General features: G+C 47.8%; 1 protein-coding gene across 1 annotated transcript in view; it reads left to right on the forward strand.

The window, feature by feature from the left end:
- Positions 1–14,739, forward strand: part of LOC141059293 (uncharacterized) — a 215,610-nt gene extending 200,871 nt beyond the window's left edge. Inside the window, exon 11 of the mRNA XM_073555623.1 lies at positions 12,353–14,739. Within this exon, the coding sequence (XP_073411724.1) occupies positions 12,353–13,635 (1,283 nt within the window). The 3' untranslated portion in view covers positions 13,636–14,739. The remainder of the gene's footprint in view (positions 1–12,352) is intronic.
- Positions 14,740–15,256: the final 517 nt, after the last annotated feature.

Genomic DNA, 15,256 nt, shown 5'->3' on the forward strand with positions numbered 1-15,256 from the left:
ACCCCACTCAGGTCTTCCCCATTGGAGCAGGCTGCCCTGGAGACCGAAATCCGTGACCTATGCAGCAAAAAGGTCCTGACAGAAGTACCAGAGGCAGAAAGGGTCAGACGTTTTCACTCCCCTCTATTCCTTGTCCGTAAACCAGACTGCTCCTTTAGGACTATAATCAATCTTAAAACCCTCAATGAGTTTCCGGTCATACGCCCGTTCAAGATGGAAACAATTCCACGATAAAATTGTAGTTTGAAAACTGCTTTATGGTGGTGTTGGAGTTAAGCCGCCTACTACCATATACCCATCCATGCAGCTCACCAGTGATTCCTTAGAGTGGCGGTTCATTTATATGGGTCAGTTCAGCATTTCCAATATGTTGCCCTTCCCTTTGGCATTGCAGTTGCCCCCGGGTATTCACTAAGGTTATAGCCGAGGTTATGGCCCATCTGCGTGAATCAGACATTCTGGTGGTCCCCTACCTTGATTACTACCAAAGTATCCCCTTAGGGTGGGATGACTGCCTGGAGAACCATTCTCCCGAAAGCAGTCTGTTGGTTAGATAATACATCTAATTTGTAATGCTTACAGAATGTTTCCAACCTGGACTTGGTTGCGGCCCTACAGATTTGGTTTACTGAAGCCCCTGCCCTTTCTGCCCAGGAAACTGATAATGCTCGCGTTGAGTGAGCTTTTAACCCTTCTGGGGGAGGAACCCCCTTAGAGACATGGGCTAAACTGATTAGCGATGTTATCCATCTCGCGATGGAGGCTTTTGAGACTTTTTTCCCTTTGTTTTTCCCCCCCAAAGAGTAGAAACAGGTTATGGTCCTGTCTCCAACCCTGCATGGCCTTGATGTAATCAATAACTGCCTGGTGTACATCTAATTCGTGCAGGGCCCTTTCTTTGTCATTTGATGGGTTCTCACAAAAGGAAGGCAAAATTATTTCCTGGTTTAAGTTTTGGACTGACGCAACTTTGGGCAAAAAGTGGGGTCTAATCTCACGATTATTCAATCCTCCCAGATTCGGAGAAATGGGTCTCGGATAGATAGCGCCTGTATCTCACTTATCCGTTTTGCGATGTTGATCGCCACTAAGAATGCTACCTTCATGGTTCGATGTGAAATGGGCATCTCCTGGCTCTGTATAAAGGGATCTAAGCAAAGGGACCGCAGGACAAGACTAAGATCCCATGGGGGGGACTGACCTCCTGATTGTGGGACGTAACCTCTGAATTGCCCTGATGAATCTTATTACCCAGGGATAGGAGGCCAAGGGGTAATCAAGAAAGACGCTTAATACCGAGATCTGGAACGTCAGTGTGCTAGGCCTAAGTCCTCTATTAAAGCCTGCCTGAAGGAAATCTAGTTTCTTTGGGATGTCTGGTTTTCCTTCCGCTGAGTCGGGCCTGCCACAATCTAGACAGAATCTTTTCCAAATTTTGTGGTATATCGCAGAAGTTACGGGTTTTCTGCGGGCCTGACTAGTCGATATGACCTGGTCTGACAGGCCTCGAGCCCTCAGGATCTGCCGTTAAGGATCCAGGCTGACAGGTGAAGTCTTCCTGGATCTTGGTGAAGAACCGGCCCCTGGTGAATGATGTCTTCCCTCTGTGGCAGCAGAAGTTGTCGATCTTCTGCCATAATCCCCAGGAGTGGAAACCAGCTCCTTTTCGGCCAATAAGGTGCCATCAGTAGCACTCTTGCCTGATCCTCCTGAATCTTCCTGAGGATGGCTGGAATGAGAGCTATCGGGGGAAATGCGTATGAGAGAGTCTGCCCCCACTTCTGGCTTAGGGCGTCTACCCCCTCTGGATTGTCCAGCGGATTCAGAGAGAAAAACCTGCACGTCTTAGTATTCTTTCTGGTTGCGAAGAGGTCTATCTGCGGTCTTCCCCAGCGCTGGCATAAGTTCTGGAAGATCTCCGTGTTCAGCTCCCACTCCGTGGGACAGATCATCTGCCTGCTTAAATAATCTGCCACAGTATTTTGTGATCCTTCGAGATGGACGGCTGTTACTGACAGAACCGTATTTTCTGCCCAGGAATAAATCTTTTTTGCCAGGTCCTGGAGTGCATAATGCCTTGTTCCTCCTTGATGCCGGAGGAAGGATACCGCTGTCACATTGTCCGATAGAATCTTGACGTGTTGGTTTTTTAGTCGGTCCTGATTACTTCTTAGGGCCTCCCATGTGGCGTAAAGTTCCTTGTAGTTGGAGGAAGTGGACCGCATGTTTGCCGGCCATTCTCCCTGAAGAATTCTGCCTTCTAGATGAGCTCCCCAGCCCCATTTGCTGGCGTCTGTAGTGATTATGATGCATGGGGAGGTGATCCAGGGGACATCTTTCCTTTGGTTTTGTCGCTGCATCCACCACACCAGGGATCTTTTTACTGCTGGAGACAAGGCCATTTTCTTGTCTAGGGAGGTCTGGTGATGATTCCAGGTGGCAAGTACTTCTTTTTGAAGGGTTCTCGCATGGAACTGTGCCCATCGGATACAAGGGATGCAGGATGTCATGAGGCACAGAGCGCGCATTGCTACTCTGATGGAAACGCGGCCTTTTTGAAGTTCCTTCATGCTGTCCCGTATCTTTGTCTGTTTTTCTGGTGGTAAGAAGGAAGTTCTGCTTCTGGAGTCCAGTAGTACTCCCAAAATTTTTTTTCTCCTTTCTGGTACTAGGTCCGATTTTTCTTTGTTTATGATCCAGCCCAGGAACTCTAGAACCTCTATTGTCTTCTCCTTGTGTCGCCGCAGTTCCTCTGTTGACCTCGCCACCAGGAGGAAGTAGTCTAGGTATGGAATGATGATTATGCCCCGATTTTCTTAGGAACGCCACCACTTCCGCGATTAGCTTCGTAAAGACTCGAGGCGCGAAGGCCAGACCAAACGGAAGACACTGAAATTGAAAGTGGCAGGTCCGATTCTGAAGTCTTACTGCAAACCTCAGGAATCTCTGTGACATTTGGTGAATTGGTACCTGATAGTAGGCACTTTTCAGGTCCAGGGTACACATCAGGGCATTCTTGTCTATCAGATGGACTGTGGATCTGATTGACTCCATTCGGAATTTTTTGTCCATGACCCAGGCATTTAAGGGTTTCATATTTATAATGGTACGGGATTCTCTGGATGGCTTCACGATGGCAAATAGGGACGAATAGTGGCCCGCCCCAATTTCTGCCCGGGGAACCGGAATTATCACACGTGAGTTTGCCAGTTCTGTCACGTCGACCCACATCTGGGAGTCGTTAATTATTCTGCGGGGAGAAATGGACCTTTCGGGGGGAGGGGATGAAAATTCTGTTTGGTAACCCTCTGCTATTGTTCTCAGTACCCACTGATGTTTTTGTGATCTGAGACCACTGGGAACTGAATTCTCTGAGTCGACACACTATGTTGGTATAGTCATGTTCTTCTGGATCTAGTACGAGATCCAGAAGGGTGGGCTCTAGATCTTCCAGCTCTAGAGTGGGTGCTACCGTAGGAACCCCTCTGAGAGCTCCCCTGGTATCTATAGTACTGCTGTCTTCTTTATCCCCCAGGTCTACGAAAGGGCTGGTCCCTAGGTTTCTTTTCCTCTGGGAACCCTTTCTTTACATCAGATGCTTTTTCTAATATATCATCTAATGCTGGGCCAAAGACATTTAACCCAGAGAAGGGAAGGGCACAGAGCTTGTTTTTAGAGGCTCCGTCACCCGTCCAGGTCTTTAACCAGATGGCTCTGCGTGCCGAATTTGACAAAAAGCCATTCCGGGCAGAAATTCTAACGGATTCTGCCGATGCATCGGCTAGGAAGGCTGTGGCTGATTTCATGATCGGAAGTGAATCTATAATTTCCTCCCTTGGGGTTTTATTAGTTAAGTGTTCCTCTAACTGCCCCAATCATAAACACATAGACCTTGCTACCGAAGTAGCTGCTACGTTTGTTTTAATTAAGGCTGCTGATGTTTCCCAGGCCCGCCTTAGTAGGTTATCCGTCTTCCTATCCATGGGGTCCCTCAGACTAGACGCGTCCTCAAAGGGGATCGTTGTTTTCTTGGCCACTTTTGCCACATTGACATCAATTTTGGGAACTACCTCCCATTCTTTAATGTCCTCCAGGTCGAAGGGGAGATGTCTCTTAAAGTCCCGAGATATCACGAGACGCTTTTCCGCTGCCTCCCATTCCACCAGGACCATAGCTCGCACATGGTCATTCACTGGGAATACTACTTTCCTCTGCGCCCTAAGGCCCCCGAACATCATGTCCTGTCTGGACTGAGGATTCTGGACCTCCTCAATCTGCATTGTGTCTCTGACCGCCTGTACCAGATTGTCTGTATCATCCGAGGAAAAGAGGTATCTTTTCCCATACTCCGGTTCACTAGTGCCCAGCTCGCCTTCTTCCTGATCCAACTCCGAGGAGTAGGAACCTTCCTCTGAACTAGGCTCCACCTCCTGTCTGGTTCGCTTAGCACTGGGGCCTGGACTGGCTGGCTGGGGCTGGGACAGGGTGGCCACGGAAGCCTAGACCTCCTCTCGAAGCAGCGATCTCATCTCCTATAGGAGGGACGGCTGTTCGCCCTTCATTACTTTGGCCGTACAGGTGTCACACAGCAACTTCTTGTGCTTGCTGGGGAGCTTAACCCTGCATACGGGACACTTATTGGGCTTCCCTGGGTCTTACTCCGCGGTCGTGGGAGTGGGCGCTGTCGGTTGTGCCTTTTCCTGCATAGTGCAAGAGAGGGACAGTCAGGCTCTGATCTGGGCAGTCCGGGTCTCGGTCGGTTGGTATGCGCTATGCACACTTACCCCGTCCGGGTCGATTCTGCCCTGGTTCTCCATCCTTGCTGTGAGCCTCTGCAAGATCAGGACAGGCGGGTGCTGCCTGTCTCGCTGATGCCGAGCTCTGCTCCTTCAGCGCGCCCGCCGGCGGCCTGTATTTGCAGCGCTCTGATGTCACCGGAAGTGCGTTGCGGTCTCTCTGCACGCGACTTCCGGTCCCCGCGCTGCTGGCGTCGGAGCTGAGAGCCTCCGCTGCGGGAGGAAGCAGCTCTACCCAGGGGGCTCGTCCCTCCCCTGATCTCTGTGGCTGAGGGATCCCCACCCAGGAGGGTTTCAGCGCGGGGGCGTCCCTCCGTGCAGGGACAGGAAGAAACACTGAGGGAATGGGGATGGAGACTGGTTTTTAACCTCTTGTGTGCTCTTCCTGTCCTTGCAAGGAGGCGAGGTACGTCGTCCCTGGTGCTGTCAGGAGGGACGTCCTGGAAAAATCGGATAGCACTCAAATTTCATCGGCTGCTAGATAAGTAAGTTTCTCTACCTTTTCCTATTTCTCATTGGAATAAAATGGATGAATCTCAGACCAAACGCAAATGAGATGTTGACATTGCGGAAGATCTGATGAAATGCTGAACAGAATCACTGATGAAACAAGGATTGTTTTTCTGATACATGAGAAAAACTTATTTTTCGGATTATAAGACACTCCGGAAAATAAGACGCACCCCAAATTTTGAAGAGAAAAATAGGAAAAACTTTTTATTTAAATAGAATTATGGTGTTTCTTATAATCCATGCATCTTATTGCTTACCGGGGGTGGTGGCTGCGGTGAAGCGGGGTCCCTGGGTCGCTGCTGAAGGCTGGGATGAGGGGGTATCCGATGTACAGTGCGCCGCTGCAGGTGTCCAGTGCTGCGGGTGTGGCCGTCGGTGGTGCTGGGATGTCCGGCGCTGCTGCCCAGGTGTGCGGCGCTGCTGCCTGGGTCTCCAGTGCTGCGGGGGGCTCTGCCTACATTTTGTGAAAGGCCAGAGCCCCCTGTAGTTTCGTGGTTTCCTGTGCGGAGGACTCCGGGAAATGGCTGCCGGGGGGCGGCGCATGCTCTGATGAAGATCGTCGCATCAAGATCTCTATCTGCGCGTGCGCCATACCCCGGTGACCATTTTTCTGGCGTCCACTGCACAGGAAACCATGGAACTGCGGGGGGGCTCTGGCCTTTCACAAAATGTCGGCAGAGCCAACCCGCTGGACCAGTGACCCCAGCACCACCGCCAAGCACCCCAGCAGCACCGCCGGGCGCCCCCTCATCCCAGCCTGCAGCAACAGTACCGGTAAGGTATATCCTCATTATAAGACCCCCCCCCATTCCCCCCCCCAAATTTTGGGGGAAAAAACTGCGTCTTATAATGCATAAAATACGGTATATCTGAATTAGCTCTTACTCTCCAATCCTAGGTTCAGCCACTGATTCCGGTGCCTGTTATTGTTTGATGTCATATCAACACTACTGGATCCAATACCTGAGCTCAGCAGCTTCATGTGAGTTGACGCCATGAGTCGTCATGGCCATTGAGTTCCCCGACTGGCTGCAGTGTTATAGACGTGACTTGAGCACTGCAAACAATGACAGGCACCAGGAACTGTCACGAAGACACGGCACTGGCCCCGGGAGGGTGAGGAAAAATTTTTTTTTCTCTAGACACCTTCCACGACAGCGTAGGAGGTTGTCTCCATACCCTAATGGGGGACAGTAAACACAAAGAGGTTAAAAACACATCCCATCTCCCATTAGCCAGTGTCTTTCCTGTCCGCCATGGGGCATGGACAGGTTCCAGGTATGCTGCGTGGCCGGCGACTGCAGTAGTACCTTAGAGATTAGACCTTCGTCCAGGCAGTGGTGGTCGTGGGCTCTGATTTTCTCCTCCCTCATGCTCTCGTCTCCCCTTCGGGTGGATTCAGGGACCTTTTCCTGGCCCACCTGCGTCCCCTTGCGGGGGTAAAGCGGGCCAGTGATCCCCTTCCCAGAGGCCTCCCTGAGCTCTCCGGCGTCTCTCCCTCCTGTACGCGCCAATCGGTCTGGGTATTATAGGCTCCCCTACTTCCATTTAGGGAGACAAGTCTACCCATAAAGCCTCCACTAAAAGACCCACCAAGTGTGTCATCTGTAACCTAAAGCTGCCCCTAAGATGGGAGAAAAAGCTGTGCCAGCCCTGTACAGATAAAGTAATCAGAGTGGAGCACCCCTCTCTAATTGAGGAGATACGTACGCTTGTCAAACAGGAGGTGCAGACCTCTTTGGCCACGTTTACTCCTCCCCCACCGCCACCCTGGCCTGGTCCATCTCTCCCAAAAAAGAGAAAGTTTCAAGTGGAGGCCTCTGATTCAGATTCAGATATCTCTTACGAGTCGTCGTCAGGGAGATGGGAAGATTTTGTAGCCCATAGAAATTCTGAGGTCAGGAAATATCTTTTTTTTCTTCTGAACATATTGGTGAGTGCTGTACAGAGCACTATGGGGTTGGAGGAAGAACCCGTCCCTCAATCCATACAGGACGAATTGTTTAGTTGGTTACATGTAAATAAACAGATTGACCATATCCACAATACTTTTATGTATGGGAAAGCCAATCAGGAATGGGAGCTTCCAGAAAAGCGGCTAACCACCCCCTCACACTTCAAACGGGTTCCCTCTCAATGAAGATCGTATTAAGTGGTGTATCCCTAAAGTGGATGATCAGGTGGCAAGAGTGGCAAAGAAAACCGCCATACCCTTTGAAGACTCTTCCCAGTTAAGAGATCCCATGGATAGGAAGATTGAGAGTCTTCTAAAAAATATCCTGGGAAACTTCCACATCTGCTCTCAGATCTAATATTGCATCCACCTGTGTAGCCAGGTACCTTTTCTGCTGGTTGGATGCATTGGAGAATCACATCTCCCAGGGGACTCCTAGAGGGGATTTGCTAGACTCGCTGCTGATTCTCCAGAAGGCGACCGTTTTCCTGGCAGACACTTCTATAGAGTCAATCCATTGGTCCAGGCTAACTCGGCCAGAGGGGAACTCTCGCTCAAGATGTGGAGCGGAGATGTAACCTCAAAAATAAAACTATGCTCTATTCCCTTTAAGGGCGAGTATGTGTTCGGACCAGCACTAGATGAGATCCTGTTAAAGGCCACGGATAGAAGGAAAGCCCTTTTCTGAGCAAAGACCACCTAGGAAGCGTTTTTTTCGGCCCTCCCAATCTCGGCCCTCCCAGCCCAAGGGAAAGGGAAAAACTGGGAGATGGAGCTATGCCAAGGGGAAGCCCAAAAATATTCTCGTTCCCCAGCAACCACAGCAGGAAAAGCAATGACTCCGATCCGGTGTGGGGGGGGGGCTCTCGAGATTCGCCAACAGTTGGCAGGCCATTTCCAGCAGCCGCTGGGTTCTCAATGTCATCAATTAGGGCCTTCTAATAGAATTTGAGGCTTCCCCTCCCCAGATCTTGAGAGTCACCTCCCCTCCATCTCGATAGTCTCAGGCCCTAATGATGTCGGGGCTTCAGGAGCTGTTGGTGTCAGGAGCGATATCCCCGGTTCCAGAAAACGAACAGGGAAGAGGTCATTATTCCTGTCTTTTTATGGTAAAGAAACCCACAGGACAGGCCCGGATTATCATAAACCTAAGGGCTCTCAATTGTTTCATCACTTACCTCAAATTCAAGATGGAATCCATAAAATCAGCCATCCTCCTGATAGGCCCGCATTCCTTTATGGCAACTACTGACCTAAAGGACGCCTATTTCCATGTGCCTATACACCCTCAACACAGGAAATATTTAAGATTTGCTGTTCGGCTGAACCAAAGGTTAATGCACTGTCAATACAATGTGCTCCTCTTTGGGATTTCGTCGGCCCCAAGGGTCTTCTCCAGAGTCACTGCGGAGGCAGTATCGTACATACGGGGACAAGGTATTTCCATCGTATCCTATCAGGACGACCTACTAATTATTGGTCCTTCCGCCGAGATCCTCAGAGACCATGTGGCCAGAACTCTGGACATTCTACAAAACCTCGGTTGGGTCCTCAACCTAAAAAAACCCAACTCCAGCCTTCAAGGTCGATAAGATTTTTGGGGATTCTTGTGGATTCGGTGAGGCAAATGTCATTCTTACCAGAGGACCATCGCCAAAATCTGATAGAAAAGGTACTGAACCTCAAAAAACAAAGGTCACCCTACAGACAGCTATGTCTCTCCTGGGTTCAATGACGGCCTGCATACAATCGGTGTCTTGGGTTTAGGCACACTCCTGAACTCTGCAGGCACACAATCTAAAAAACTGGGATGGGAATCCCAACTCATTAGCCAGAAGGACCCAAACAACAGGAAGTGTAAAAGCCTCCCTAGCCTGGTGGTCAAATCAAGCAAACCTTCGCAAAGGCGTAGGTTGGGTACAATCCACCCTGGTGACAGTGACCACGGATGCCAGCAGAAGAGGCTGGGGGCTGTGGTATCTCACTTTCCGTTCCAGGGCAACACATCCGAGTTTACTCAGACAATATGACTTCTGTGGCCCATCTCAAACATCAAGTGAGCATGAGATTCGACAGTCTGAGAGGGCTCTCAGGCCAGATATTCTGCTGGGCTAAAAGACATCTCCTCTCCTTGACGGCAGTACACCTGAAGGGGTCCGAAATCCAACAGGCAGACTTTCTAAGCCACTGAGAGATCCAGCCAGGAGAGTGGTGCCTGAAGAAGGAAGTTTTCAGGATATTGACAGACAAATGGGGCCTACCAGAGGTCGACCTATTGGCCTCAAGCCAGAATACACAAGTCGAGGCCTACTTTTCCCTAAATCCCAGGGACGCCTCTCAGGAAGTAGACTCCTTCGCCCACACATGAAGTTTTCGGCTGGCATATGTCTTCCCCTCGATACCATTACTCACGAAGACCCTTCGAAAGATTCGGGACCATCAGGTACCGACTATCCTGGATGCCCCGGTATGGCTGAAAAGGAGCTGTTCCAATCTCATTATAGAGCTCCAGTTGGACGGGCCAGTTCACTTGCCACTGTCACACGACCTCCTTCTACAGGGTCCTCTTTGTCACCCAAAGCCTCGAATGCTGAACCTTGTGGCCAGGTTACTGAAGCCCAAGTATTACGAGCCAGGGGGCTCTCACAATCGGTAATATCCACCTTACAAAAGTCAAGGAAACCTGTTACCAATGCCATATATAATAAAGTATGGAAGAAGTTCTCCTCATGGTGTCACCCTAATACACCTGATCCCTTCCACCCAAACATGTCGAAAATACTGGACTTTTTGCAAAAGGGACTAGAACTGGGTCTTAAACCAAGTACGCTAAAGGTTCAGGTTTCCGCCTTAAATACCTTTTTTGACCAGGATCTAGCTGGCCATCGGTGGATAAAGAGATTCATGGTTTCAGCAATCAGATTATATCCCTCGAGACAAATTGTTGTCCCATCTTGGTACTTAAACTTGGTTCTCAGGGGCCTCACAGGTCCTCCATTCGAGCCCCTGTCTTGTACTCCCCAGTTCCTCTCGTGCAAGGCAGCATTCTTGGTGGCCATATCTACAGCAAGGCGTGTAGGGGAGTTACAGGCTTTATCGGTGAGAGAGCCTTACTTAAGCATTTTTTACTGATTAAGACTAATATGTTTCATCATTTCAGTATCTGTGTTGTTGTCTATACTGTTTTTGACTGCAATAGTGTCCAAAATACTCTGATTTAACCACTTCCCCCAGCCAGTTGTGTGTTCCTAATCAGGGCCCATTTTTCAAATTTGACATGTGTCACTTTATGTGGTGATAACTTTGAAATTCTTCATAAAGAATAATAGGAAACAAGTGGACATAGTAACATAGTTAGCAAGGCCGAAAAAAGACCTTTGTCCATTAAGTTCAGTCTATATTCCGTCAGAATAAATCCCCAGATCTACGTCCTTCTAAAGAAGCTAATAACTGTAAGATACAATATTGGTACGCTCCAGGAAGACATCCAGGCCTATCTTGAGCCTCTCAACTGAGTTTGCCATCATCACCTCATCAGGCAAGGAATTCCAGATTCTCACTTCCCTAAATTCTCTTGAATCTTCTGGTTCCCATGTCTCCTCCATTACCAGCGCTGCCTGCAGAATGAATAATGTGGCTCCTGGTGTCAGAAACAGACGTAGCAAGAGCAGATAAGAGGAGATGGGACACACTATGTGCAGAAGACCTAATGTGACAAAGGGGCAGAAAACTAGAGCAATAGAAATTTGTCACGGGCACTAACCGGTGATGTGCACACAGCATGGATCTGGTTAAGCCTGAGACGAGCGGGGCAGAAGACCCTGCAGGCTGCTGGGAGTGAGCGTACCCACAGGGTCACAGGACCTGCGGCACGTGACCGCAGGAGGCGGGACTGGGGCGGAGTCCGCCGTGACTCAATGGGGAGGCAGGCGAGAGTGCTGGCAGGAAAAGGTCAGTCAAGCCGAGGTAGGGTCTGAGAGGGCAGCAACGGTACCAAAGGGAGTATAACAGAAGAGGAGTCAGATGCAGGCCAGGGGTAAGAACCGTGGAGGGCAGACGAGGTACAAGAGGGAAAGATGAAGCGGGCAGTCAGAGCAGAGCAGGGGTCAAGTACCAGGCAGGCAGTAAACAGTACAGAATCACTAGACACAAACCAAGATGGGAGGACGGACTGGATCTGCAACAGGGAATCAAACACAGAGCAGGCACAAGCACACAAGGGTCAAACTACTCAGCTGAGGGCAAAAGTATAACTGACAGCGTTTGGAGCTTCTCAGGGTTATAAGAAGACCTCCCTGATCCAAAGAGATGCCACAACCATTAACCCCTGACGTGCAGGTCCAAAACCTGCACTAGGATCATGACAAAATTCACATAGAGTGATGCAATTTTGGGAATTATAACCTTGAATTAATTAATCTTTAGAGGTAGGGAGTATTTTGACTACAAAGACACTTTACGCATATTAGCAATCAGTAGATGTTGGAGAGTGAAAATTGCACATTTGCAGTTTTATTACCCAACACATAGTGCCCAGATTGTGCTTCAGGAGAAAGACACACACCATAAATTAAGTGGATTCTCCTCACTATGGCAATGCCAAATTCATGGATGCTAAATGTGGTTTCGGCGCAATTCAAGGCTCAGAAGTGAGGGGGAGATTAGACTTTGAAAGAGCGGATATTGCTGGATTGATTTATGGAAGCCATGTTGCTTTTCAACAGCCTTTGAACCACTAATATTGTAGAAACCTCTGTTTTTCCACTTACAGTTGATGGACCTGAGTGGGTGGCTTGTTTTTTGTGAGATGAGTACAAGATTTTATTGGTATTATTTTCACCTACATAACATTGTTTTGTGGCTTTTTATTCCATATTTGGGAGGCAGAATGAACAAAGATGAACCCCATGCCCTACTGGTTCATCCTATTAAGTTTCCTATTAGACTGTAAACTGCCATTGTCTTGGTGAATAATTCAATATTTTTACATAACTTGATATTTTTACTGACAGTTTAAGCAGAAATGTTCAAAATTATAAAATTTAAGGATATTTTATTCAAAAATAAATATTGGTTTTATTCTTGGCAGATGACTGTACCAGAAGATCAGAGGGACAGCTGACATCTTCAATTTTTAAATCGGATGATCTTGAGATTCCACAGGATACAATTGAACTGAATACTATTACTCCAGATATACCATCATCCATTCACAGCAAAGATCTGTCATCTGATCCTTTGAAACAGGTCCTGTCTTCTGATTCATTACCGACTACTAAGGAAAATCAAAGTCACAAAATAAGAATTCAAAAACAAACTAAAGCAAAGAAGCCATTTTCATTTTCAGAATGTGGAAATAGTTTTCCCATCGAAAAGTCTTTTCTTAAACATCAAAAAATTCACACGGCAAAGAATAGCTTTTCTTGTTCCAAGTGTGGTAATTGGTTTAACCAGAAAGCGCATCTTGATAGCCACAAGAGAACCCATTCAAGGGAGAAGTCTTTTTCATGCTCAGAATGTGGGAAATGTTTTAACTTAAAAACGGACCTTGATAGGCACGTGAGAACCCATACAGGGGAGAAGCCTTTTTCATGTTCAGATTGTAGTAAATGTTTTAACTTAAAAACGGACCTTGATAGGCACGTGAGAACCCACACAGGGGAGAAGCCTTTTTCATGTTCAGAATGTGGGAAATGTTTTAATAGGAAAGCTCATCTTGATTGCCACCAGAGAACTCACACAGGGGAGAAGCCTTTTTTGTGTTCAGAATGTGGGAAATGTTTTAACTTAAAAACAGACCTTGATAGGCACATGAGAACCCACACAGGGGTGAAGCCTTTTTCATGTTCAGAATGTAAGAAAAGTTTTCGAGATAAATCAGCTCTTTTTAAACATCAGAGAACTCACACAGGGGAGAAGCCTTTTTCATGCTCAGAATGTGGGAAATGTTTTAACTTAAAAACAGACCTTGATAGGCACATGAGAACCCACACAGGGGAGAAGCCTTTTTCATGTTCAGAATGTAAGCAAAGTTTTCGAGATAAATCAGCTCTTTTTAAACATCAGAGAACTCACACAGGGGAGAAGCCTTTTTCATGCTCAGAATGTGGGAAATGTTTTAACAGGAAAGCGCATCTTGATAGGCACCAGAGAACTCACACAGGAGAGAAGCCTTTTTCATGTTCAGAATGTGGGAAATGTTTTAACAGGAAAGCGCATCTTGATAGCCACCAGAGAACTCACACAGGGGAGAAGCCTTTTTCATGTTCAGAATGTGGGAAATGTTTTACAGATAAATCAGCTCTTTTTACACATCAAAGAACTCACACAGGGAAGAAGCCTGGGCACGAAATTACTTGTAATAAAATGTAACTTCAAATCTCAGAGATAATAAAATAAAGTAGCACTCTGTAGCGCTATAGCTTGCAAACGTGAAATAAGAAAATTTGAACTGCATTACTGCACTTGAAATATGAAAAATTGGGAATGCTTAGCGCATAAATTTGCCAATTCATGTGTACCTGGAAGCCACGTTAAGGCGACTGAATTGGCCAATTTATTCTCTAAGCATTCTTAATTTTTCATATTTCTTGTGAAAAAATGCAGTTCAATTCTCATATTTCATGCTTGCAAGCTATAGTGCTACAGAGTGCTGCCCTATTTATTGTATTATATGTGAGTTGGTGACTGTAGGTAAGCACCTGTTCACACCTAGTCTATGCTTGGATGTGACGGTCAGTATTCATTAGCCTTCTGAGTGAGCACTCCGCCTCTTAGCCTCAGGCATTTTTAATCACAGCAGGACCCTACCCCTCAACAGAGATATAGATTTCAGTCCAAGAGAGGATTCACAGGTTCCCATACACATGAAGACTTTTTTCTAAGACAGGTTTGGCAGTGTTAGGTCCTGGAAATGAGAATTGCCTTAGCGTGGCTTCCAGGTTCACATAAATTGGCCAATTTATGCACTAAGCATTCTTAATTTTTCATATATCTAGTGCAGTAATGCAGTTCAATTTTCAGATTTGTTTGGATGTGACAGTCAGTTTTTTTTAAATTTGTATTCAAATCTCAGACAGAAGAGTCTGGAAGTATAAACTCATGACAACCTTTGAGGCAATCAGTGCAGGAATGAATGTGTCGCATGGATTTATGTCTTTTTACATCAATTAAAGAATTTGCTCCTCAGATCTTGTGGAGGCATCACAACACAGAACCAGACCACAATCAGAGGACAATAAAACTTTTACATTCCTTATCTATGAACTGTTCCAATATTTATGGCCACAACTATTTCTCCCTCTCCCATAATGATAGGTCTGCTTCACGTCAATTGTCTTATCTATTGCATTATTTCTGTCTTGTGTATAAATATGTGACTCTTCAGATTTTGCATTATTCTATACCTTAAGTAGTCTTGAAAGCTTGCAATTTGTTACTATATTTTGAGTTAGCCATTAAAAGGCATCAACCACTGAGGACTCTAGATTCTAAATATTTTTCTATCTACTGGCTAACACGGTAAGGCTGGTTTCACATTAGCGCTTTTTAAGCGCACGCACGGCCGGGGGTAGCTCCGCCCCCGAGCCGGCTCTCTGCCCGGCGTGCCCGCCCCTTGCTTGTAGCGCCGCCTCCTAGCGCACAGCGGCGCCTGCGATCGGCGCACCCTATCTTTAGCATAGGGTGCGCAGATCGTGCGCAGGCCGTGCGCTAGTTGCGCTTTGACCTGCGCTGCGCACTCTTGACGGTGCGCCGTGCGCGCCAAAATCCGAAAAGTTCGATTTTGGCGCGCACGGCGCACCGTCAAAAGTGCGCAGCGCAGGTCAAAGCGCAACTAGCGCACGGCCTGCGCACGATCTGCGCACCCTATGCTAAAGATAGGGTGCGCTGATCGCAGGCGCCGCTGTGCGCTAGGAGGCGGCGCTACAAGCAAGGGGCGGGCACGCCGGGCAGAGAGCCGGCTCGGGGGCGGAGCTACCCCCGGCCGTGCGTG

The sequence above is a fragment of the Dendrobates tinctorius genome, unplaced genomic scaffold, assembly GCF_039654945.1.
Source record: "Dendrobates tinctorius isolate UK_male_01 unplaced genomic scaffold, ASM3965494v1 ptg000226l, whole genome shotgun sequence".
Classification (NCBI taxonomy): domain Eukaryota; kingdom Metazoa; phylum Chordata; class Amphibia; order Anura; family Dendrobatidae; genus Dendrobates; species Dendrobates tinctorius.